The 27,200-nt window shown below is 35.1% G+C and overlaps 1 protein-coding gene across 1 annotated transcript in view; it reads left to right on the plus strand.

The window, feature by feature from the left end:
- Window positions 1-2,906: 2,906 nt before the first annotated feature.
- Window positions 2,907-27,200, plus strand: part of LOC142352083 (NFX1-type zinc finger-containing protein 1 homolog) — a 50,721-nt gene continuing 26,427 nt past the window's right edge. Inside the window, 1 exon segment of the mRNA XM_075404446.1 lies at window positions 2,907-5,991. Within this exon segment, the coding sequence (XP_075260561.1) occupies window positions 2,907-5,991 (3,085 nt within the window).

A 27,200-nucleotide genomic window follows, 5' to 3' on the forward strand; every position in this document is an offset into this window, starting at 1 on the left:
TCCATAGAAAAGTTCACGGTTTTTTTTCCTTTTAATTGTTCAGTAACCAAGAAGACGCGAAGGGTAAATATGATATGTCAGGGGGTGAATAAACGCTTCTTCCACTATGTTCCAAAAGTCTAGCGTAGTAAGGTTATCAACTGAGCTGTGCAGATACTTGCTATTAAATACTTGTCTTCCTTCAATCCCAATGCTATGATATGTCAACCAAACTGATTTCTGGTCCCCAGTGGACATGGTTTATCACCACATAAGATTCCCACCTCTATGACTATGATACGTGGACACTTTTTCTGACGATTCATTTTCTGTTGGGCATTCCTAGTGTAGGGTCCACGCTCGGATTGGACCGATACTACTTTTATTGTCTCTTCAGAGATGGGTTCCTATTGACATCGAACGATTTCAAGTTTGGGGTTAAGCATTGTGTCCAGAATGTTATTCTCTTTGGCCAGCCGGGCAAGTTTGGGTTACGCCCTCTTGTTTTTCCATCTGAGTTGGAGATCCGGGGTCTGTTTATCCCAAAAAAGATTGATTCCAAGTTGGAGTTTGTTTCGCGTTTGTTGATGTCGCCATGTCGTACTCATAGAATTGAGTAGTATTTTGAGGAGCGGGTGCGCGGCTCAAAGTTTGATAATCAATTTCTAAATGCACTCTTACATTTGTTGCTTTTCTGTAGAAAGCGAATTACAAGATTTAAATTGAGCGTTTTACCGCGAAGTGGAGAACAAAAGACCCTGACTAGCTAACATGCTAATCGGGATAAACAGAACTTTTCTTGTAGTGGGAATTTGTTTATAAAATTGAAAAATGAAAACATTTGCAAAGATGCATTAAATAAGTCTCAAGAATAAGATAGAGGTTAAAACTTAGAACTAAATTAAGACATTGAATGAGATTATAGCACTAAATATAGATCTAAATATAGATCACGTATGACAAACTCGTTTTTTTCTAACAGAAATTGTTGAATTGTTTGTGATTGAGCAACTATAAGTACGCTGAGGTGTTACCAGCGCTTTTTCACAAATTTTTGTTACATTTTCATTATCTTTTTGGACTATTTTCCAAGCTATAAAGTGCTTAGAAGGAATGAAATGGTTTTGTTTGAGTTTTGAAGAATCTAAGATAAAACATCTGAGATCGGATCGTTGCGGGTAGTCCCCTGTAAATTTGACACCCAAATATGTATATCTTTATTCGTTATGTAGACATTAATTACCCCTTCAAAAAAACTAACAGTGCATAGATTTTTAATGAATAATTTGATTGCAACAATGTATTGCATATAATAAAATCGTCACCCCAAAAACATTCGTTTTTTTTTTGGAGTGACGAGCTTTGTAAAGGTGTCTAATAGTTTGATTTTTTTTTACAAATTGTTGCAGTTATGGTTTTCAAAATTTATACCGGGAACCTAGCTTTGCTGAGCGAGCAAACAAATGGCTCTTTTTGTTATTGCGCGCAGGTGGGCTTGCATTTTATACACATACATTTGAATTCAAGCAAAAAAGGCATGGTATGCAATGAAGTCAACTCAACCAAAAGTAATTAATTTTCGCATAAAATGTCAGTGACTTTATGGGTTTTATTAAAATGTCAGTCAATATTATGGGTTTTATTCATTTCAACATTTATCTAGTTTAAGATAATTTTTATCAAACTATTTTCTTAAATAAGCGACATTAAAATCCGTTCAAATGTCACTGATGCCGACAAAATTGCCGTTATCAAATTAAGTTTTGATGGGTACTAAAATATTATTTATTTTGGGGTGGGGCTGAAAACAGACAGGCTGTAAAAGCTGGGCCGGATCAAAACAGAAAAGAGGGAAAAACAGAAAGCACACGAAGAAAGAAAAAGGGAGAATATTATGGTCCTTTCAAACTACTGAGGCGGTTTTTTGCAACGATCTCTTCAGCTCGCCGAATTCGCAAGCGATTAATTTTCCAAAAGAGATTTCTATCAACTTTCAACCCGTATTTAGAAACTGTCCCTTCAATTTCTGTTTGTGATTTTGGTCGTTTTTATTAAAAATTTCTTGTTGAGCAAGAAGTTTTAGTCTTGTGTTGTAAATCAGAGTTATGCCAATTATGTTTTTCCTGGCATATTAGCCTCAATTCTTGCCAAAACAATTCGTAGTACATTTGTGCTTTGCGCAATTTTCATCAATTTTCATAAGTTTTTTTTTAATTTTGTAATTTTTTTTGAATTTTTATAGATTTCGTAGGATTGTATCAAGTTGCAAGTCATTTTTGTCCTGAGAATCAACAAATATGAAAGATAGTTGATAATTCTCAGGACAATAAGAGGTCTACTTTAAATGTTTTTTTTATGTTTATGATTATTTTTGCTGTGTAAAATTTGGCTGTCGTTGTTTTTGTATTTGATTTGTCCACAAAACGATTTTTGCGAATCTACATGTTTCTGATTTTTTGCTTGGAAGACAAAAACCCCAGAAACTTGGTAGAAAAAACTTTTGGTGTTTTGTAATTGAATATATATTCTAACAATTTTCATTGTTATTTGTTCTTCCAACTTTGCCTTGAATCGATTATTAATATGGTCTTTCAGTTTATAAGCTGCTGTTACTAGTTACTGCTATGGACAATAAAACTATAATAAATGTCAGAGTTATGTTTGCTTTTTCTCAATTTTGATTACAATCCACAATAATAATGATGAGTAGCATTTAAAAAATGTCTGTTCTATTTCTATTGCGCTTTTACCCCTTTGTCGAAGACACAAATTGTTTTTTGAAGTTAATAACTTCAGTATTACAACTTAAAGAGACTCCTGTAAATTTCTAGATTCTTCATTTTTTTATTTCGCGATTTCATCGGCTGTTTTGTAGCATAGTTTTTGTTTGTTAGGCACATTTGTGTGGCTGCTCAGTTTGAAACTCAATGGCATCCCGCCAGTCAAGGCCTCCCTCCGGAATCGGACAACGACCTCCGCCAGGAACTCGTTCCAGACCTCCGTCGGCTCAGAATTCCCAAGCCCGAAGCAGCTCCCGTCATCATAACTCAAATCAAAACAACCCGAATCGATCTGCGTCCAGATTCCGAAGAAACGAAAACCAAAACAAAAATAACCGAAATGGATCCAAAAACGCAAACAATTCGAGAAGGTTTAACTCAGCTCCGGAGTGCGTTACAGTTTCAATTTGCGCTGTCTTTGAGAACCACTTTTTTGGGAAGCCAATTACTAGCCTCCCACAAGGATACGCCCAAAATAAAGATGTCTATATAAGGAAAACTTTACTGGCGCCGTTCCAAAATTATACCAAAGATTCGGATTTGGTTGAAGTCAGGCTTGGCTATCAAAACAAACAAAAACCAGAAGCTACCAAAGCTGAAATGATAGAATTGCAGAATTCAAGAACCGATCAAGAATTGCTAACATTTTTCAGTTCGATCTCCGATAACTTGACTTTTGATTCTAGTTCGAAATCAAGCGCGAATGATGTCGAAAAAGTTGTTTCGTATTTGAAAGCCACACCAATATGGATGTTTTACTATAGTAACAACTTGCAAAGCACAGAAAGCGCTAGTTTATTTCTGTTAAAACTTCAGTTGGCGAATAAAGTTGCTGGATTTTCAAAAATGTCGAAATTTCACGTGCGAGCATTTTACCTAACAATAATTGATTCAGGCTTTCTAGAACCAAATTTTCTTCCGGAAAATTTGGCGTCATCAACTGTTTGGGCAGAGTTGAAACAGTTCTTTGAAAATGTGACTGAGTTACAATCAGAGAAGTCGATTAATCTGATTCCAGTTTTGGAAAAGGTTGCGTTTAATCTTTCTGATGTTCATTGGATCAAGTGTTTCAAGAACTACTTCAGAGGGTCCGCGATCGACAGATCCGATTTCCGGCTTCTCGAATGGGATCAACTTCCGAATGTCCCAGTTCCTGAGGAAATTTTTGGGAAAATAGATAACGATGATAGACGTTTACAATCAGTTCTAGTCAATGAATCTTACAACTCAGTTTCTCATTATTTAGACACTTATTTCAGACTCTTGAGAGAAAATTGCTTCGCGGCTTTGAAAACTGGAATTCGGAACCTACTTGATAACAAGTTGGACTTCCGAGACATGAATGTTTACAAGAATATTCATTTCAAAGGTGTGGTTCTAAGCGAGGCTGGAGTGGTTTTGGTGATGTCACTTGACACTTCGACCTTGAGACGAGGTCAAAAGGTCAAATCGGGCGACCTTCAATACGGAAATTTGGTTTGTCTGTCCGCCTCGGGATCTTTTGAAGATGCCGTTTGGGCGACTGTTTTTATGCGGGAGAAAGACCCGCAACCCAGTAATAATGCTAGCAATGCCCAACCCAGAAATTTCGGGTTTGCTCTGGAATTGTCGACAGCCACGAACGATGTAGCGATTGAGCATTTATTGCGAGAGTTAGATTGTGCTAGCGGTCATTTGAATTTAGTCGAGAGCCCTACTTATTTCAAAGCTCACGAACCAGTTTTGTCGAATTTGCAGAATATGGAGGTTGATAATTTGGCCTTCAAAGAACAGTTAGTGTCGCTAAGACGCCCAAACGCTCCTGAATACCTTGAAAATGGGAAAAATACTGCCAACGGAAATATTCTTTTCCCTGGTTTGGGAAGTAATTGTGACTTAGCGTCGCTGCTATTAATTCTTAAATCCAAAAATTGTGAGGGTTTGGATGACAGTCAACGGAAAGCGCTGATAAATATATTCGAAAATGAAGTTTCCATTATTCAAGGACCTCCCGGATGTGGAAAAACATACCTGGGCACTAAATTCGTGGAAATACTGATGAGCTTGAACCCCCAACTTAGCGGACCAGTTTTGTTACTGACATACAAAAACCACGCTTTAGATGAGTTTTTGAAACGAGTGCTGAAGTTTTTGGACTCAAGTCAGATTTGCAGAATCGGAGGCCGGAGCGACGCTCCGGAACTGGAAACGGCCAATTTGAAAAATATGCGAAAGCAGGCATATGAATCGGGAAAAGTTCCGTCAGCTATGAAACAGGAAAAATATGACCTCAACATGCGACTCGAAGAGGCTAAGCGGGAATTTTGTGACGTTTTGAGGTTTCACAGCCAGAAAATTAAAATGACGCCGTTGGATTTTGCCGCGAAATATTTGACTCATGATCAAATTTGGAAGTTATTGATATCGAAGCCTATTCAGTTTTCTAAAGATATGAATCTTCAAACTCTGAATTGTAGCAAAGGTGGAAATATCTCACCTAACCAAATTTCAGATGCGATTAAAAACGCAATACTTGATTGTGGCTATCTTGGTGTAGAACAGGATAACTTGAACAGCATTCTTTCTCTAGGGTCTGGAGTTTCTCCGGTTCTTGACGACGTTTTGGAAATTATGGAAAAAGCCATAAAACTTTGGCTTCCGAGTGAGAAATTTATTAAAGAAGTTCAAGAAGAGTTTGTCCTGAACCCTGACCAAAATTTGGCTGGTAACCAGATAACAGCAGCTTCAAATGCTGACGATGTTGACGATGATCAAGATGACCTTGACCTTGAAATGGATCGGTTCAAAGTCCTGGCCGATTCTAAATCTTTTGGTTATAAAGACTTTCAAGAGCTTTCCAAAGCAGCTGTCAGGCTTGATTCCTCCCAAAATAATTCCCAATATCCTGCAGCATTGTGTTTGCAGAGTTTCGCAGCCGACCTCTGTGAAAAATCGCCCAAAAACCTTCTTAGCACGCGCGAGAAACTGGCCGAAATGCCTTTAAGGGTTCGGCTAATTGCAATTCAGTCCGCGATACTCGCATCACTCGAAAAAGAGGATGAAGAAACTGTAGAAGGTGAAGGTACGATGATGAAAGTTTCAGAGGCTCTGCAAAAATTTAAAGAATGTTGCGAGGCCAAATCAGAAGTTGATTCGAGAATTAATGCTCAAATAATCAAACACTGTAAGATCATAGGAATGACGATTACCGGTGCATCAATAAACAGGCATTTGATTGACATGATCAAACCAGGTATGTAACATTTTTATATTTTTAGAACAAACCAATACATCAAATTTTTGCCTTTAAGTTTATATAGTTATAAGCTGAGCTTAGCTACATTGTTGTATTCTTGTTTTTTACAATCTGAACAGTTGTAATTGTATTGGCGTTGTTTTTTTCATATATTTTGACAATTTTCACATTTTGTAAAAGATCTCCACACATTCTGACATCTTTTGAAGTCTAATTTGAGTGGTGATTTTGGTCACGCCGATACTGGAAATTGCGAAAAAGTAATTTGTTATGTGGCGTGAATTGTTTTACTCTCATATCAAAGTAGTGAGAAAACATTGTACAAGGATACATTCGCTTTCTCGATGGTTTTTTTATAACTTTCACTTCTTTTAGTTTTTACTGTTAGTAGATTTTTCAAATTCAGTTCTACTATTTTCATTTCTATTTTTCCGTTCAGTCGATGTAAACACTTTGAACTGTATTCTCCTGTCATGTATTTCGTTGTTTCGACGTATGACGCTCTTTTCTGTTTTAAGAAATTAACGTGACAATCCTGAGATTTTGTTAGAAAGCTAGAGTTTTTAGTGCATAGACTTAGGAGCTACAACGAAACTGCATATATTGTTTACGAAAATGGGGGAGTAATGTTACTCATAGTTGACAGTTTCTCCATCCGGCCTCAGTCGGAATAATTAGGGCTCTGTCATAAAAAGATAATTTAACATTCCATTAACTACCATAATGTTTCACTTGCGACTTGAGAAATTGTATTTCAGGGCTCAAACGTGAAAAAACTTCCGACCTTAAATGAACTGAATGTTTTATTTTTGGAATTGGGCTCTTTTGGGAGAGCCTTCGTTGCCTTCACTTAGGAGTTGTAGCGCAAAAAAGATTTTGATTAGTAAAATAGCAAAATTGAAGAAAAAGGTTGCTCATAGTTGAAAATGTGTCTTTCCTGCCTCAATAGTCTTTCCTGCCTCAATTCATTCATAAGAAAGTATTTACGTATTCCAACCCTACAGGTAAAGTAAAGCTTTACTTTAGTTATGAGAACATATCTTCCAAGGGCTCAGACTTATGCCCATAAAATTTTTAAAAATTGAAAATGTTGATTGAACTCAAGAATCGCTTGATTGAACTTACAAAAAAATACCTACGCATCCTACCCACACAATAAGTTATTACTTGCCACTTGAGACGATGCTTTTCCTTCGTAAGCGCAAATCTGAGGGTGTTAAACTTTAAATTGTTAAATGTTGAGTGAGAGCAATTTAATGTTCCTGCAAATTTTTTTTCTTGAAAGAACTACTAGTTTTTGCCTTGACATAGGAGTTTCCGTGAACTTAGAAGTTTTTGTTACGAAGATTGAATAAATATATACAATGTTGATAATTTTTCGTGCCGCCTCAATCGTAGCCATGAGGGTTCTACCATAGAAAAATACGCATCGCTTCCTTACAAGTAACGTTTTAACAGACACGTGAGAAAAAACTTTTCAAGGACTCAAACGTTATCATGTACAACTCAAAAATTTTTTAATGTCAAGTAAAATCAATGTCTCATTCTTAATGTTCTGCTAGAATCTATTGAGCCACATTCAAAGGTTACACTAGTAACAAAAATGAGGAATATTTTTCCAAATCCGCGTTAATTGATTTTGGTTTTCTGTTTGACCACAGAATGACTGGGAAACAAGAAAAAGTCGGAGTTGAGCACAAAATTGTGCTAGAAAAGTTTAAATTAATTTCAATGGAATGTAAACAACGCGAGGATTAATCCCACAAAACGTAGAAAAGTATTAAATGAGCTCAATCAAACTGGAGCCATTATTAGCCCATGTCCAAAAATCGATTCCGCAGAGCCCTTGAAATCTCAGTAAAGCTTTAGTTTATCGTTAGAAATAGAGGTTGCCTTGTTGCGTTATTTTTTAAAATGAATTCTTTGTGATAATTATCGTTTTTTGTAACTCCCTAAATTTGTGTTCAATTTTATCCTAACTCCTTTTGTTGAGACATTTACGGACATGAATACGAGTTCATAAATCTTACAAGGCATGAATCTTAGATTAAGCTCCATATTCTTTGGAAAGCTGATCAAAGTATAGAGCTTACGGTATATAGATTGGAAATATTTTTTTGTTATTCCATTGGAACTTTTTTTTATTAATAAGACGTTTAAATCAAGCAATCGTAGGTTATGACCTGAACTCATCTTTTTCAATGAGATAAGAGAGCATTGAACATGGAAAATGGAACAAAAACAGCAGCATTAGTGGAAAGAAAGTCATTGGAAATGAGGCAAAGCTGATTATAAACAAGAGAAAAGTGAGAGGAGAGTGGACTGACAAATTAGTAGGTTGAGCTGGAAAACCCGCTACTGATTTTCCATCTAAAATTTCCATGCCCCTAGGCAGCATTAAAAATAGAATTGGCATGTTTGCATATCTTTTTCATCCGTGAGGATTTTCTTTTTTCTTTTGCAAAAACGTGAATTTCTGGAGTTGTTTCATTTAAAGATGCGAAAAAGAAAGTATTAATTTATAATGAATTTGATTATAAAACAAAAGTTTTCGAACATTGCATTTATCGTGAGGTTGACTCAAATGCACAATTGAATAAAATGATTTACAAAGTATGTACACTTGTCTTTGATTAAATCTATCTATTTCTACGAAATTAATTAAAATAATAACTAATTTTTGAATTCATATACAGTTTAAATTACATTTACATTTAATTTACATTTAATACACCCAAGAAGTTATCATCTTTATTCCAGAGTTTTCAAAATTTTTGGGTATTTTGTTTTCTGCTAATGCACAGGGATTTTGGCCCTCAATCCTATCTGTTAATATCTTTGAGGGTTTGGGGTTGACAAAATTTCGCATTAACATGTGTAAAACTATTTTCCAAATTTTGAAAGTCAGATTTGGCAAGCTAATATTTTAATGTCAATTCCTGCACCCAGATATTCATCGCGCCTATTCAATTGCGGTTCTAACCTTTTATTTCTAAAAATTGCGGTTATAACCTTTTGATATTGAAAAGTTGTTTTAAATGCAAAATTTGACTTTCAACATAGAGAAAATGGTTTTGCAATTGGGCCCTAAAAACATAAATAGTTCTTAAGGGGAAAATCCCTACATTGTTTTTGAGTTGCTTGTTCACTTCTTGTGAAACGCTTCTGTGAAATATTTTCTGTCTGAATGGTATGTATTTTTGCCTTTCTAACAACTTCAACTTCTAAATTTGAAAATTGTAGACAAAGCTACTTGGTAGCGCAATTTCTTACGGACAAGCCGAGCGAATTGGAACACAAAAGATTAATTGTTTTTTAGAAACTATTTTTGTGTCAATCACTTGGTTCAGTCATTGTCAGCGAAGAGTGATTTTTTTATTAAATTTTTTTTTGGGTTAAATCGGTGACCCCAAAGAAAGATTTTTTGATTTAATGATTTTTTGGTTCAAGCATTAATCGCAAAGAATGATTTTTTGGTTAAATGTGTTTTTTGGTTCAATCTTTGTCGGCTAGGAATGTTTTTTGGCTGAATATTTTCATATGTTCATTCATTTTCCGCGAAGAGTGATTTTTTTATTAATTTTTTTCTGGGTTAAATCATTGACCGCAAGGAATGATTTTTTGATTTAATGATTTTTTGGTTCAATCAATAACCGCAAAGAATGATTTTTGATTGAATAATTTTTTGATTTAAATCATTTTTCGCGAAAAATGAATTTTTGGTTACATGATTTTTTGTTCAATCATTGTCAGCGAAGAATGATTTTGTGGCTGAATATTTTTTTGGCTCAGTCATTGTCCGCGAAAAATGATTTTTTGATTAATTGATTTTTTGGTTTCAATTATTGTCTGCGAAGGATGATTTTTTGGTTAATTGATATTTTGGTTCGATCATTGCCAACGAAGAATGATTTTTTGGTTAAATGATTTTTCGGTTCAATCGTTGTCTCGATTGTTATTTTTGGCTAAATATTTTTGGCTCAATCAGTGTCCGCGAAAGATGAATTTTTGGTTGAATGATTTTTTGGTCAATCAATGTCCGCGATGAATAATTTTGCGGCTAAATATTTCTTGGCTCAATCATTGTCCGCGAAGAATGATTTTTTTAAATGATTTTGTGGTTTCAATCAATGTCTGCGAAGAATGATTTTTTTGTTTAATTGATTTTTTGGTTCGATCATTTCCCGCGAAGTTTTTTTTGGTAAAATGATTTGTTCAGTTCAATCATTGTCGGCGAAGGTTTTTAATTGATTTTATGGTTCGATCATTGGCCGCGAAGAATGATTTTTTGATTAAATGATTTTCTGGTTCAATTGTTGTCCGCGAATAATGATTTTTCGGCACTGAAATAATTTATGAGACAATTCTAAATTTGTAGTTGAGTTATAAGACACTTCATTTCAAGAATCAAGCTATTCGTGTATTTTAAACTCTCGCTACTTTCAAAACTTCATGTTGTTAAATTTTTGATCTTGGGCTGTATGAAGTTTGTTTAAGAAGCATTATTTAGTTGCTTTCCGCTGTTCAGCTGTATCGAAAAAATTTTCAACACAAAGCTACTTGGTAGAGCAATTTGTTACAGACGAGCCGAAATATTTAGAACACAAATGATGAATTTTATTTAGAAACTCTTTTTTGGTTTCAATCACTTGGTTCAATCCTTGTTCGCGAAGAGTGATTTTTTTGATTAAGTTTTTTTTGTTAAATCATTGAACGCAAGGAGTGATTTTCTTGTTAAATAGGTTTTTGGTTGAATCATTAGCGGCAAAGCATGATTTTTTAGTTAAATAATTTGTTTGGTTCAATCATTGTCGGCGAAGAATTTTTTTAGGCTAAATATTTTTTTGTTCACTGATTGTCCGCGAAGATTGATTTTTGGTTATATGATTTTTTGGTTACAATCATTGTCCGCGAAGAATGAATTTTTGGTTCAATATTTTTTGTTTGTTCAATCATTGTCCGCAAAGGATGATTTTGTGGCTGAATATTTTTTGGCTCAATCACTGTCCGCGTAGAATGGTTTTTGTTTAATGGATTTTTTGGTTTCAATCATCGTCCGCGAAGAATGAATTTTTGGTTCAATAATTGTTTTTGTTCAATCTTTGTCCGCAAAGAATGATTTTGGAGCTCAGTATTTTTTGGCTCAACCATTGTCGGCAAAAATGATTTTTTTGATTAATTGATTTTTTTGGTTTCAATTATTGTCTGCCAAGAATGATTTTTTGGTTATTTGATATTTTGGTTCGATCATTGCCCACGAACAATAATTTTTTGTTTAAATGATTTTGTGGTTTCAATCATTGTCTGCAAAGAATGATTTTTTGGTTAATTGATTTTTCAGTTCGTTCATAGCCCGCGAAGAATGATTTTTTGGTTCAATCGTTGTCCGAGAAGAATGATTTTTCGTCACAGAAGTATTTTACGGTAGAATTTTAAAGTTGTAGGTGAATTATAAGACACTTCAATTCAAGAGCCAAGCTATTCATGTATTTTCAACCCTCACTACTTTCAAAATTTAATGTTGTTAAATTTTTGTTCTTGGGCTGTATGAAGTTTGTTTAAGAAGCATCATTGAATTTCTTTCTGCTGTTCCGCTTTATAGAAACGATTTTCAACACAAAACTAATTGGTAGTGCATTTTTTTACAGACAAGCCGAGATAATTAGAACACAAATCATTAATTATATTTAGAAACTCTTTTTTGGTTTCAATCACTTGGTTCAGTCCTTGTTCGCGAAGAGCGATTATTTTGATTAAGTTTTTTTGTCAAATCATTGACCGCAAGGAGTGACTTTTTGTTCAATAGCTTTTTGGTTGAATCATTAGCGGCAAAGAATAATTTTTTGGTTAAATAAGTTTTTGGTTCAATCATTGTCGGCGAAGAATTTTTTTAGGCTAAATATTTTTTTGTTCAATCATTGTCCGCGAAGAATGAATTTTCGGTTTATTATTTTTTGTTTGTTCAATCATTGTCCGCAAAGAATGATTTCTTGGATGAATATTTTTTGGCTCAATCACTGTCCGCGTAGAATGGTTTTTTGTTTAATTGATTTTTTGGTTTCAATCATCGTCCGCGAAGAATGAATTTTTGGTTCAGTTTTTTTTGTTCAATCATTGTCCGCAAAGAATGATTGCGTGGCTGAATATTTTGTGGCTCAACCATTGTCTGCGAAGAATGATTTTTTGATTAATTGATTTTTTGGTTCGATCATTTCCCGCGAAGAATGTTTTTTTGGTAAAATGATTTTTTTAGTTTAATCATTGTCGGTGAAGAAGGTTTTCTTTACTTAAATGACTTTTTGGTTTCAATCATTGTCCACAAAGAATGATTTTTCGGTTAATTGATTTTTCAGTTCGTTCAATGCCCGCGAGGAATATTTTTTTGGTTCAGTCGTTGTCCGCGAAGAATGATTTTTCGGCACAGAAATATTTTACGGGAGAAATTTAAATTTGTAGTTGAATTATAAGACACTTCAATTCAAGAGCCAAGCTATTCATGTATTATTAACCCTCACTACTTTCAAAATTTAATGTTGTTAAATTTTTGATCTTGGGCTGTATTAAGTTTGTTTAAGAAGCATCATTGAATTTCTTTCTGCTGTTCCGCTTTATTGAAACGATTTTCAACTCAAAACTAATTGGTAGTGCATTTTTTACAGACAAGCCGAGATAATTAGAACACAAAAGATTTTTTATTTTTGAAACTCTTTTTTGGTTTCAATTATTTGGTTCAGTCATTTCTTGCGAAGAGTGATTTTTTTGGTTAAAATTTTTTGGGTTAAATCATGGACCGCAAGTAATGATTTTTTGGGTTAAATGGTTTTTTTGGTTCAATCTTCAACCGCAAAGAGTTATTTTTTTGGTTAATTGACTTTTTTTGGTTCAATCTTTGTGGGCGAGGAATGATTTTTGGTTTAGTGATTTTTTGGTATCAATCATTGTCCGCGAAGAATGAATTTTTGGTTGAAAGATTTTTTTGTTCAACCATTGTCCGCGAAGAATGATGTTGTGGCTGATTATTTTTTGGCTCAATCATTGTCCGTGAAAAATGACTTTTTGATTAATTGATTTTTTGGTTTCAATTATTGTCTGCGAAGAATGATTTTTGGTTTAGTGATTTTTTGGTATCAATCATTGTCCGCGAAGAGTGAGTTTTTGGTTGAAAGATTTTTTTGTTCAACCATTGTCCGCGAAGAATGATGTTGTGGCTGATTATTTTTTGGCTCAATCATTGTCCGTGAAAAATGACTTTTTGATTAATTGATTTTTTGGTTTCAATTATTGTCTGCGAAGAATGATTTTTTGTTAATTGATATTGTGGTTTGATCATTGCCCAGGAACAATGATTTTTTGTTTAAATGATTTTGTGGTTTCAATCAATATCTGCAAAGAATGATTTTTTTGATTAATTGATTTTTTGGTTCGATCATAGTCAAGTATATGAATGGAATTTCCCGAGAAGTTGAAACAATTATTATCATTATTTGTTGATAGCTTATTGGTTTATCATTGGAATTGTTTAAATGTTTATTAAGTAAACAAGCCTCATCATCACAAAAACAGATTGTTGAGTTACAGTTAAGTTGTTAATTTGAATGTATTAAAACTACTTACTTTTATATCTTTAAGTTGCGCCGAGAGAGAGAAAAAACTTGAAGATTGTGGACCCAGCTCCGATTGTTTCGTCCGCTTGGAAATCCTGAAACAACTTAGAAAAACTGAGCATGCAAAAAGGACAATACATCTAGTTAAAACAACTTGATTAATTACTACCAAAAAATAAACATTTGTATACGTTAGTTGGTGACAGAAAGGATAGACAATCTCACCTCTCTCGAGGCGAAGAAGACGACAGCTGAGTTACAAAGGCCTCGTGACCCAACTTCCAGCCGAAATCCTGAAAAAGAAAATTGCCGGCCGTATCTGGTTTTTCGAGTCAGCAAGACAAGCAACTTGTTCCTAAGACAGTGCCAAGCCAGAAGTTCAGTCATCAGGGTCTTGTAAGTCATCTTGTTCGATGAACGCTCAATCAAATGAAAGTGATGACAACCATTGAAATTCATTTCAAAATCTTGATATCATTGTTAAAATGGAGCGCTAAATTGCATATTTGTTGAATTACTCTCTCATCTTTGATTGAAACCATTCCAATTAAATGAAATAGAGAACTTACAAAAATAATAATAACAATACCAAAAAAAAACGAAATTCATGGCTCAACCAAACATTACACTTAGATCATTTGCAGGCACAGAAAATGAAAATTTTTGTGAGTTTGAGCGCTTACTCAGAAGCATTATAGGAGTAGCAGCAATTGCAAATAATCAAAGGGCAAACTTTTTACAAATACACCTTAAGGATGCAGCATTACGTTATTTTCAAACTTTGCCAGACGCAACAAGGGCAGATTTTGAGCTTAGTCTTACTTCCTTGAGAAATCATTTCAATAATCCTCAGTTAGTAGAGCTACACATAATAAAGTTAGAAAGCATTCGATTTGATCCCAAAATAGACACTCCGGAGAATTTTCTAGTAACATTGCAAAATATGGCACAGAAAGCTTACCCTGACCCCACACCAGAAGTCATACCACCAGCTGACCCAGCTCTAGACGCCGACAATGAACGTAATCGTATAGAAGCAGCGGAAGCTCGCAATGAGGAAGCATTAAGATTTGCTCAACAAGAGAGGAATCATCAAATAAAACTATTTTTCAAGAAATGCATGCCAAGCTGGCTTCGAGCAAAACTGCTTGAGCAACCGGATACAGCAACTGTTGATGACTTGTGCTTGCTCGCACGCAGGCAACTGACAATTCACAACTTATGTAAAATTGATGATTTTAGAGAAAATGCTTTCAACGAAGTGTCCGCCACTGTTTCGGATAATTTGGTTAATGCACTGACAAAAATTAACCAATCCCAGGAGAATATGGAGAGTAGAATTAATGAGTTATCAAAGAAAGTTGACAGTCAATTGAGTCCGCAAAATGCTGATCTTAATAGTGGAAACTCTTTCAGAGGAAGAGTTGGTCGATATATTTACAGAGGTTTTAGAGGAGGTCAAGGTTTTAGAGGATTTCGAGGACGAGGTAGAGGTAACTACCAAAACTACAACCCTTTTTCTGCTCAGAATAACGCGTTAACTCAATATACGCCAGTGGCACAAGATCCCACCAATGCTACGCCAGATCAAGCTCAAAGCACTGATTTAGCTAACAACACAAATGTTCAAGTCTTCCAACCTCAAAATCACCTTCCAGTAACTCAATACGCCCAAATAATATGCCATTTTTACGGTCATCCAAATCATTTAACCTCACAGTGCACTTTGAACAAGAATAGACGCAGAGGTGGTGGTAAGTTCCCGTTCAATCGAGCAGGAAAAAACAAGTTGAGCCACAAGTTCCAATAAAGTCCAATTATCATCCTAATCTTAGTTTAGAAAAATTAGAAGATAAAGATATAGAAATTGTTTCATCAAGTTCAAATGACTCCGAATCAGACGTTGAAACGGATATTTGCGCTAATATTCCCTTAGACGGAGAAATTTTGAATTATATTAAACTGAATTTTGGCAAAAACTTCAAAAGAAGAGCCTTAATAGACATAGGTTCATGCGCTAATGCAATTCCCAAAAACTTACTAACTGAATTTGAAAACAGGCAGATAAAAGTTGAATTGAAACTCCTGATTAAAAAGTAGTAAAATTAGCTTCAGACTCACCAGTTCAAATTAGTCAACAAGCTAAAATAGAGTTCATGTTGGGCAATTTCAAGTTCACAGATTCATTTCTAGTTCTCCCCAAGATGAATAACATTATTTTGGGAAACCAATTCTTCAAAAAACATTCTATTGACATCAGCCCGTCAAATAATCTTCTTAAATTACCAGAAATGACTTATCATTTAAATGAGATAAAACCAAAAAATTCTCCTAGAAAATTTTTGAAAAAACTGAAAAAGTTCCCAATTTTTCTCAATAGAAAACATACTTTGAAACCTTCATCCCAAACAGTTTTAGAAGGACATCTCCCCAAAAGCGCCAAAAACTTAGAAAACTGTAGCGGAGTAGTTATTCCGAATCAAAGTTTTGAGGACAGTACTGATATCGCCCTAACCTCATCTGTAAGTACAAGTGATGAAAATGGAAAGATTTTCATTTCAGCTATTAACCTAACTGAACATCCAATTACAATTCTTTATAACACAATAATAGCAAATTGTGAAATTCTAAACACTGCACAAGCTGAAAAACTCATAAATATCGATCCACAGCTCATTGCCCTCGCAAAAATGAGAAACCACGAAAATCTTGAAGCCGAAATTAATCAGTTGGTGCAGACCGAAATTATTGGAGGCTCAAAAACTCGCCCCAAACCAGAGTATGATAAACTATGGTTTCCTACCCCAGAGACATGTTCAGACCCTGGATGAATATTTTTTGGCTCAATCACTGTCCGCGTAGAATGGTTTTTTGTTTAATTGATTTTTTGGTTCGATCATTTCCCGCGAAGAATGTTTTTTTGGTAAAATGATTTTTTTAGTTCAATCATTGTCCGCAAAGAATGATTGCCTGGCTGAATATTTTGTGGCTCAACCATTGTCTGCGAAGAATGATTTTTTGATTAATTGATTTTTTGGTTCGATCATTTCCCGCGAAGAATGTTTTTTTGGTAAAATGATTTTTTTAGTTCAATCATTGTCGGTGAAGAAGATTTTCTTTACTTAAATGACTTTTTGGTTTCAATCATTGTCCACAAAGAATGATTTTTCGGTGAATTGATTTTTCAGTTCGTTCATTGCCCGCGAGGAATATTTTTTTTGGTTCAATCGTTGTCCGCGAAGAAAGATTTTTCGGCACAGAAATATTTTACGGGAGAAATTTAAATTTGTAGTTGAATTATAAGACACTTCAATTCAAGAGCCAAGCTATTCATGTATTATTAAACCTCACTACTTTCAAAATTTAATGTTGTTAAATTTTTGATCTTGGGCTGTATTAAGTTTGTTTAAGAAGCATCATTGAATTTCTTTCTGCTGTTCCGCTTTATTGAAACGATTTTCAACTCAAAACTAATTGGTAGTGCATTTTTTACAGACAAGCCGAGATAATTAGAACACAAAAGATTTTTTTATTTTTGAAACTCTTTTTTGGTTTCAATTATTTGGTTCAGTCATTTCTCGCGAAGAGTGATTTTTTCGGTTAAAATTTTTTGGGTTAAATCATGGACCGCAAGTAATGATTTTTTGGGTTAAATGGTTTTTTTGATTCAATCTTCAACCGCAAAGAGTTATTTTTTTTGGTTAATTGTTTTTTTTGGTTCAATCTTTGTCGGCGAGGAATCATTTTTTGGCTGAATATCTTTTAGTTCAATCATTGTCCGCGAAGAATGATTTTTGGTTTAGTGATTTTTTGGTATCAATCATTGTCCGCGAAGAGTGAGTTTTTGGTTGAAAGATTTTTTTGTTCAACCATTGTCCGCGAAGAATGATGTTGTGGCTGATTATTTTTTGGCTCAATCATTGTCCGTGAAAAATGACTTTTTGATTAATTGATTTTTTGGTTTCAATTATTGTCTGCGAAGAATGATTTTTTTGTTAATTGATATTGTGGTTTGATCATTGCCCAGGAACAATGATTTTTTGTTTAAATGATTTTGTGGTTTCAATCAATATCTGCGAAGAATGATTTTTTTGATTAATTGATTTTTTGGTTCGATCATAGTCAAGTATATGAATGGAATTTCCCGAGAAATTGAAACAATTATTATCATTATTTGTTGATAGCTTATTGGTTTATCATTGGAATTGTTTAAATGTTTATTAAGTAAACAAGCCTCATCATCACAAAAACAGATTGTTGAGTTACAGTTAAGTTGTTAATTTGAATGTATTAAAACTACTTACTTTTATATCTTTAAGTTGCGCCGAGAGAGAGAAAAAACTTGAAGATTGTGGACCCAGCTCCGATTGTTTCGTCCGCTTGGAAATCCTGAAACAACTTAGAAAAACTGAGCATGCAAAAAGGACAATACATCTAGTTAAAACAACTTGATTAATTACTACCAAAAAATAAACATTTGTATACGTTAGTTGGTGACAGAAAGGATAGACAATCTCACCTCTCTCGAGGCGAAGAAGACGACAGCTGAGACACAAAGGCCTCGTGACCCAACTTCCAGCCGAAATCCTGAAAAAGAAAATTGCCGGCCGTATCTGGTTTTTCGAGTCAGCAAGACAAGCAACTTGTTCCTAAGACAGTGCCTAAGTTAACGCATTGATTTATTCTGCAGTGAATTAATCAGATGTCTTAAATCTTGTTCGATGAACGCTCAATCAAATGAAAGTGATGACAACCATTGAAATTCATTTCAAAATCTTGATATCATTGTTAAAATGGAGCGCTAAATTGCATATTTGTTGAATTACTCTCTCATCTTTGATTGACACCATTCCAATTAAATGAAATAGAGAATTTACAAAAATAATAATAACAATACCAAAAAAAACGAAATTCATGGCTCAACCAAACATTACACTTAGATCATTTGCAGGCACAGAAAATGAAAATTTTCGTGAGTTTGAGCTTTTACTCAGAAGCATTATAGGAGTAGCAGCAATTGCAAATAATCAAAGGGCAAACTTTTTACAAATACACCTTAAGGATGCAGCATTACGTTATTTTCAAACTTTGCCAGACGCAACAAGGGCAGATTTTGAGCTTAGTCTTACTTCCTTGAGAAATCATTTCAATAATCCTCAGTTAGTAGAGCTACACATAATAAAGTTAGAAAGCATTCGATTTGATCCCAAAATAGACGCTCCGGAGAATTTTCTAGTAACATTGCAAAATATGGCACAGAAAGCTTACCCTGACCCCACACCAGAAGTCATACCACCAGCTGACCCAGCTCTAGACGCGGACAATGAACGTAATCGTATAGAAGCAGCGGAAGCTCGCAATGAGGAAGCATTAAGATTTGCTCAACAAGAGAGGAATCATCAAATAAAACGATTTTTCAAGAAATGCATGCCAAGCTGGCTTCGAGCAAAACTGCTTGAGCAACCGGATACAGCAACTGTTGATGACTTGTGCTTGCTCGCACGCAGGCAACTGACAATTCACAACTTATGTAAAATTGATGATTTTAGAGAAAATGCTTTCAACGAAGTGTCCGCCACTGTTTCGGATAATTTGGTTAATGCACTGACAAAAATTAACCAATCCCAGGAGAATATGGAGAGTAGAATTAATGAGTTATCAAAGAAAGTTGACAGTCAATTGAGTCCGCAAAATGCTGATCTTAATAGCGGAAACTCTTTCAGAGGAAGAGGTGGTCGATATATTTACAGAGGTTTTAGAGGAGGTCAAGGTTTTAGAGGATTTCGAGGACGAGGTAGAGGTAACTACCAAAACTACAACCCTTTTTCTGCTCAGAATTACGCGTTAACTCAATATACGCCAGTAGCACAAGATCCCACCAATGCTACGCCAGATCAAGCTCAAAGCACTGAATTAGCTAACAACACAAATGTTCAAGTCTTCCAACCTCAAAATCACATTCCAGTAACTGAATACGCCCAAATAATATGCCATTTTTGCGGTTATCCAAATCATTTAGCCTCACAGTGCACTTTGAACAAGAATAGACGCAGAGGTGGTGGTAAGTTCCCGTTCAATCGAGCAGGAAAAAACTAGTTGAGCCACAAGTTCCAATAAAGTCCAATTATCATCCTAATCTTAGTTTAGAAAAATTAGAAGATAAAGATATAAAAATTGTTTCATCAAGTTCAAATGACTCCGAATCAGACGTTGAAACGGATATTTGCGCTAATATTCCCTTAGACGGAGAAATTTTGAATTATATTAAACTGAATTTTGGCAAAAACTTCAAAAGAAGAGCCTTAATAGACACAGGTTCATGCGCTAATGCAATTCCCAAAAACTTACTAACTGAATTTGAAAACAGGCAGATAAAAGTTGAATTGAAACTCCTGATTACAAAGTAGTAAAATTAGCTTCAGACTCACCAGTTCAAATTAGTCAACAAGCTAAAATAGAGTTCATGTTGGGCAATTTCAAGTTCACAGATTCATTTCTAGTTCTCCCCAAGATGAATAACATTATTTTGGGAAACCAATTCTTCAAAAAACATTCTATTGACATCAGCCCGTCAAATAATCTTCTTAAATTACCAGAAATGACTTATCATTTAAATGAGATAAAACCAAAAAATTCTCCTAGAAAATTTTTGAAAAAACTGAAAAAGTTCCCAATTTTTCTCAATAAAAAACATACTTTGAAACCTTCATCCCAAACAGTTTTAGAAGGACATCCCCCCAAAAGCGCCAAAAACTTAGAAAACTGTAGCGGAGTAGTTATTCCGAATCAAAGTTTTGAGGACAGTACTGATATCGACCTAACCTCATCTGTAAGTACAAGTGATGAAAATGGAAAGATTTTCATTTCAGCTATTAACCTAACTGAACATCCAATTACAATTCTTTATAACACAATAATAGCAAATTTTGAAATTCTAAACACTGCACAAGCTGAAAAACTCTTAAATATCGATCCACAGCTCATTGCCCTCGCAAAAATGAGAAACCACGAAAATCTTGAAGCCGAAATTAATCAGTTGGTGCAGACCGAAATTATTGGAGGCTCAAAAACTCGCCCCAAACCAGAATATGATAAACTATGGTTTCCTACCCCAGAGACATGTTCAGACCCGGAAAATTTATCACCGCTAGAGCGCAAAATCTATGAGCAAATTTCACATTTCAAATCATTAGATAAAGTTGATCCCAAAATTAATCCGAGTAAAACACAGAAATTTTTAGAAAAATTTAATTGGGAAAATTCTGTCCTTGAACCTAACGAGCGTAAACAAGTAGAAGAACTGCTTTTGGAATTTTCTGACATTTTTGCCAAACATCGTTTCGATGTTGGTTTTGATACTGAGCTAAAGGTCAAGCTCACACCAGAGCACGAACTTCCTGTTTACGTACAAAGTCCAATAACCCCAAATATCTGAGAGATGATCTTCTTGTTGAATTAGCCTTGATGCACTATTATAACTTGATCACAACACATTCCAAATAGAGTAGTCCAGTGTTTGCACAACGCAAAGAATCAGGCAAACTAAGAATTTTGATTGACCTTAGGCGCATAAACCACCTACTCAGAAACGACTACATGAATAGTAATTTTCCAATATCAAACATGAGCGATGCCTCTAATCATTTTGCTGGTAAAACATTGATTAACAAATTCGATTGCTCTCAAGCCTATCATTGTGTACAAATGGCGGATGAAAAGTCATTACAACTTTTGGCATTTAATTTTGCATCACGAACTTACGCCTATAAATGCCTTGCTCGAGGACTAAGTAAATCAGTCACAGGTTTTAGCTCATTTATAAGACATTACTTAGATCCCTGCCAAGCAGCAAATATTTGTACACAATATATGGATGATAATAGTAGTGCAGTGAAAAATTTTGATGAACTCATTCCCAATTTGAGAAAAATTTTTGAATGCATTAGAAAATCTGATTAAAATTGTCCCCCAACAAATGCGAAATTGGAACACACAAAAAAAAATTTTTGGAAAATATATAACCCCAGGAGGAGTTTCAGCTGAGAACTCGAAAATTGAAAAATTTCTGAAGAACTTCAATATGCCCCAAACCGTGAAACAGGTGAAAAAATTGGTTGGTTTTTTGCGGTTCTGGAGAGATTTCATTCCAAACCTTGCTCAAAAATTGATGCCGTTCTATGAGTTGCTGAAGAAAAATGTTCACCATGTAATAACTGAAAAGCACGAAGAAAACTTAAAAATTTTAAAAAGTGACCTGATCAAAGCAACGAATTTGACGCTCCGATTGGCAAAACCAGGTCTACAGTACGTTCTTTTATGCGATGCAAGTTATTATGGTACAGGATTTGCCCTCAAGATAGAAGATTACGTCAAAACACCTAACAAAAAAGATAGAAAAACTTACGCTCCAGTTGCTTTTGGCTCACGATTATTCAGTCTGTCGCAACTGAAGTTTTCAACGTATTACAAAGAGTTCTTAGGCTTGTATTTTGCTCTAGATCACTTTTCCCACTTCATTTGGGGAACTGAAAAACCTGTTATTGTACTAACAGTTAATAAAAGCCTGACACAATTTTTTCAAGCCAAGACAATTCCTCCGTCCCTATGGAATTGTCTTGACCGTTTGCTCTCGTACAATTGAGTAATTGCTCACATACCAGGCAGAGCAAACTATGCTGCTGATTTTCTATCACGAGTTCAAAATGATCTGTCAACAACTATTGAGCTAAAACTAACAGATAGAATTCCAGTGCGTGAGATAGAAGTTCAAACTATTGCAAAAACACCGGATGCATCACTAAGTTCAATTGACAGCATTCATAGAATGTTTGATCAGCAAACAACAAATAAAAATGACATTTTGATTCATCAGCTGAGAGAAAAAGGCATTAGTGATGATCTTCTAGAACAAATAAAACATCAAACTAAAGTAACACAGGATGTTGATGAAGTTCAAGGCTACATCAAATTCTTAGCCAGAACACAAATAAATGCAGTTTTGATGCCTGATCCGAATGATTACCTGAGTGATCTTGTAGAGCGAAATGAGCCTTTAGATCTCAAGACAGAACAGGAAAAAGATGAAGTTCTTGAAATAGTTGTAAAATGGAAAAAGGAGGATAATGTAGAAGACTTAACTTATGCTTCAAATGAGTTGAAAAAATACGGAAAACAGTTTCGCAGGCTAGTGCTGAGAGATAGCGTACTCTATAGACAATTCTTTGATCACACAGGCAGAGTACAGTACTACCAATACTGCTTACCCAATCATTTATGGAAGGAAGTAGTTTACAGACTCCATAACTCTAGATTAGCAGGACATGTAGGAATTATCAAAACAACTGAAGAGTTTCGAAAACGTTTCTATTTTCCGAACTTCATGGAATATTTAATATCTGTTATAAAAAACTGCCTAACATGCCTTCAAACAAAATCAATTTTAAACAGTTCACTCAAACCACTTTTACAACCCATTTCATCACTTCAGTCTTTTCCAGGAGACATGATGCAAATTGACCTTGTAGGGCCATTCAAATCACCTGTCTTTAAATACGTATTAACCGGCATAGATGTGTTTTCAAGCAAAACCATTAACAAGTGTAAACGCACAAAAAGTTGCTACTGAATTAGCGGCAATTTTCTTCTCACAAAGTTACATACTCCACACAATCCTTTCAGATTTAGGCTCAAATTTTGTCTCAGACCTAATGCATGAACTATGCACATTACTCGAAATAAAACTAAAGCACGCCACTCTTAAACATCCACAAACTGTAGGAGTTGTTGAAAGATCTCACTCAGCATTAAAAAGAATTCTCAAACTTAACACCAATGAGCAATGGTCAAACTGGCATCTTTACGTACCTCATGCAACTTACATTCATAACACTAGCTACTATTCATCCATAGGATGCACACCAACATCAATATTTCACGGCCGAGAACCTATTAAGCCACTTGATATACGTTTTAATAGAAAAAATAGTCAGAAATTTGATCCAAAATCAGATTTCGTAACAGAACTACAAGATGCAATGCAGGTAAAATTTGCAGAGAACAAAGAGAAAATCATTGAAGCTTATCATAAGTATAGAAAATACTATGACGCAAAAGCAAATGCAGACCCACTCGAAACTCGGAGTTTTTGTCTTTTGTTAAACCCTAAGCTAACTCACCAAACAAGTCTTGGATTCAAATCAATGCAGGTTTGGCTTCCACTGTATAAAGTAGAAAAAGTCCTCACTAACCCAAATTATTTAGTAAGGAAAGTTGGTACGAACTATACACAATGTGTTCACAGAATTAGACTGCGAAAGTATGAGCCATTGGAGCCGCCAGTAGATTTAGAAAATTTGCACCGAAATAATTTCACGCCAGATCCTTTTCTTAGCAAGTACAGACAGGAACCAGAATTATTCGACAGCGAAATTCCCAAAATGCTTAGTCATACGTTTGCTGATGAAGCCACCGCCGACAAAACACAACCGACGAATAAAGATGCAGTGAATATCTCTTACAGATATCCGTTGATGAGAGCTGCACCACCGTTTTGCAGCCCAACCAGTGCCCGAAAGACCGGACGAAGTTCTACCACACGTAATACAGGAACGAATGGAGGAACCTGAGTTCCCTTTCATCGAGTTTCCGATCCTAGATGACGGTGTAATAGAAGAGCAAGCACACCAAGAACAGTTAATTGTGGATTTAGCACAAAATGAGCAGCCGGACAACAAACAGGAAAATACACCGGAAAACGCAGATTTATCCAATCAAACAGAAGTCCAAGGCAGAAGCAGTAGGAATACAAGCTCACCCGTTTCTGCAAACAGGCAGCAGTCACAGAAAACAGTTCGGTTCAGTCCAGGTACACAAATTCCAAAACCGAGAACAAACGTGAAAGCAAAAGAACGACAGTTTCTAACAACTATTGATAGCAAAGTTTTAGTTCCAATATCCTCCTATACAACAAAACCAGAAGTCAAGAAGCAAAAAATTGTTGAATCATACAGGAAAAACATGGAGCAAGCAATATTCCACCCACAAGCCGGACCTTCACGAGCAACAAAATTGGATTTAAAAAGAAGTGAAGAGCAGCGAGCACAAGGACTTCAAACATCAAAGAAAACTGATAAAACCAAAAGTAAAGCAGCAAAGTGCTCAGCAGCAGACAACACCAATAACAAAAGAAGTCAAATAAACGCAATTGAAAAAAACCGAAATTGAGAATTTACTTTAGCCAATCAGATATTGAGAAATCATCATATTCGGTAGTGAAAACAATCTCCTCAAAATCAAAACTAACTGAGTCCGGAAAAATAATTGACATTGGAAACTTAAGCGAGGGAGCAGTGGTTGCCATATTTGATGCACACAGGAGTCTGTTTATGTACAATCGAGTGCATGAAAACTCATCAAAAGCTCCGAACTTAATTGTCTTGAGGAATAGTCTTGAAACTCTGAAGTCAATTGTGCTTAAAATTTTTGTTCAAAAGCTAGCATTCTCAAAGTTTGATTGGTCATAACCAACCTGCTTACCGTGGCCAATAAATCAAAGAACTATTTCTATTGTTTTCTCCAATAGTAATATCGAAATATGCTTTTTTGTTAAAAAAAATCTGTACAAAAAAAACACCGCATCTGCTTCGAAATGCGATGCCATCTCTTTGAACAAAGTTTGCTAACCTGAAAGTGATTAGAAAGAAAGTTATGAAATATTTTTAAAATCCACCATGTATTAAGATAGGCAATAAACAAAAAAATGGGGACCGCTCAGAGATTATGAAATTTAGATCAAAAAACGACCCGCCGTGTGAATTGTTAGGCCCAGCTGAGTCCCATATCAATTTTTGCTAACCTGACATTTATTAGTTGTTGAGATACACAAAAGTTTGTGTTCACCCCATGTGTTAAGATTAGGTATAGACATGTAAATTGGGACCGCTCTTAAACTATTAACAACAGAAGAAAAATAGTATTGCCAATCAATTCAGTTCGCCAATAGCTTTCTATAGAGTTATTACTCGAACCTAATAACCGCGACATTTTACTAAAAAAAACAAAAAAAATTTAGTAATTTATTGGTTTAATCAACTTACCGGTCCCTTCTTTTTTTTATCTTCTCTGCTACCTTCAAGAGTAATAGCAGATGTCATTACTTTCCAAACATCCTCTCTTCTCTTCTTCGGAATCTTGAATCCAACAGATAGAAGAGAGGCACATACGCTATGTATATTTACCGTTATAACACAATGAAGCCATCCGTAGGGCAAATAAACTGTATCCCCAACACACTGTCTACAATAGAGTATCTTATCGCCATATTTTTGTAGACAACCAATAAAGTCTTTTTTTCGAGTGTAGCATCTTTCTAGTACACCACATTTTTGAAGGAGGAAAGAAAAACCAATGTTTCTCCCCCGAACCATAGAGAGTTATGAGGCAGTCGATTGCCTCCATATAGTCGCTGTGCCAGCGAGTAAAATTTGGTTTATCTACAGTTAACAGATATTCCTTTGAGAGATCAGACACCACCGAATTCTTTGGTGAATCAAACTCGACAAAATCAGTCCTCTCTAATTCGTCTTTTGGAAAAACACCCAAGTAAACGTTTGCTCCACAGTTAGTCACTCTTGTTTCCGTGATATTGAATCGGTTTTTCAAGTTTCTTATTTGAAGCAACTGATCCACACAATGCTAAATAGAGACCGAAATTTTAAAAGGAATTTTTGTCATTTTTATTAGTGTACCGCACAGACTTCACACCTTTCAGAATGCTTGGAGTAGTCCGTTATATATCAGTTTCTGCTTCCAACTCTGTGACATAACTAACATACTCCTCAGCAACAGCACAAAATATTTAATAAATCATCTCTCCCAGAAACATTACCGTTACGAAGCGATCTTTTCATAATTTGATCTGAAAAAAAACCGTTTTCATCACTTTTGATTGAGCGTCCATCAGTTAAACAAAAAAAACAAAACAAACAGTAAGAGTTCAATTAAAGAAAGTCACAAAAAAAGCTATTGTTCTAAAACAACAGGTAACCTTTCTAAAACCTACAAGTCAAGTTTCAGTTCAAGTTTCACACTAAGTTCTATTTACTCAACTTGTATACAATGTAAGCAGTACAGAATTGCAGCTGTTTTACACAGCAGCAGATACTGACAAGTATCAATATCAATGCAGGCCAGTCAAACCCGTCCTCTGACGGAATAGCAGGAAACACAGATGGCCTTGACGAAGACCATACACGTTGATCTATGATTTGAATATATGTGCCATTTCGGCAACAAAACAGCTCATGGCCGCGCCACGAGAAACTCTCGCAGCACAAAGCCACGGCACACAGAGAAACAAAGATAACAAGTTTCAACATTTTGAACTGAAAACATTATGTTTGCCATTTATATGAACCCAACATTAATTTTATCTGAGTACTCACAAAAGACAAGGCTAAATATTAAATCTGAAAACACAGACAACATACTACTGTTAATTTTAGAGCAACCGAAGCGATGATGAGGCTTATTTTATCCCTAACCCTATTCTCTCCCCCACTGGTTCTTACAATTTTTTACGGAGAACAGAAATACGACGATATC

The sequence above is a fragment of the Convolutriloba macropyga genome, chromosome 13 (assembly GCF_964194025.1).
Source record: "Convolutriloba macropyga chromosome 13, txConMacr16.3, whole genome shotgun sequence".
Classification (NCBI taxonomy): Eukaryota; Metazoa; Xenacoelomorpha; order Acoela; family Convolutidae; genus Convolutriloba; species Convolutriloba macropyga.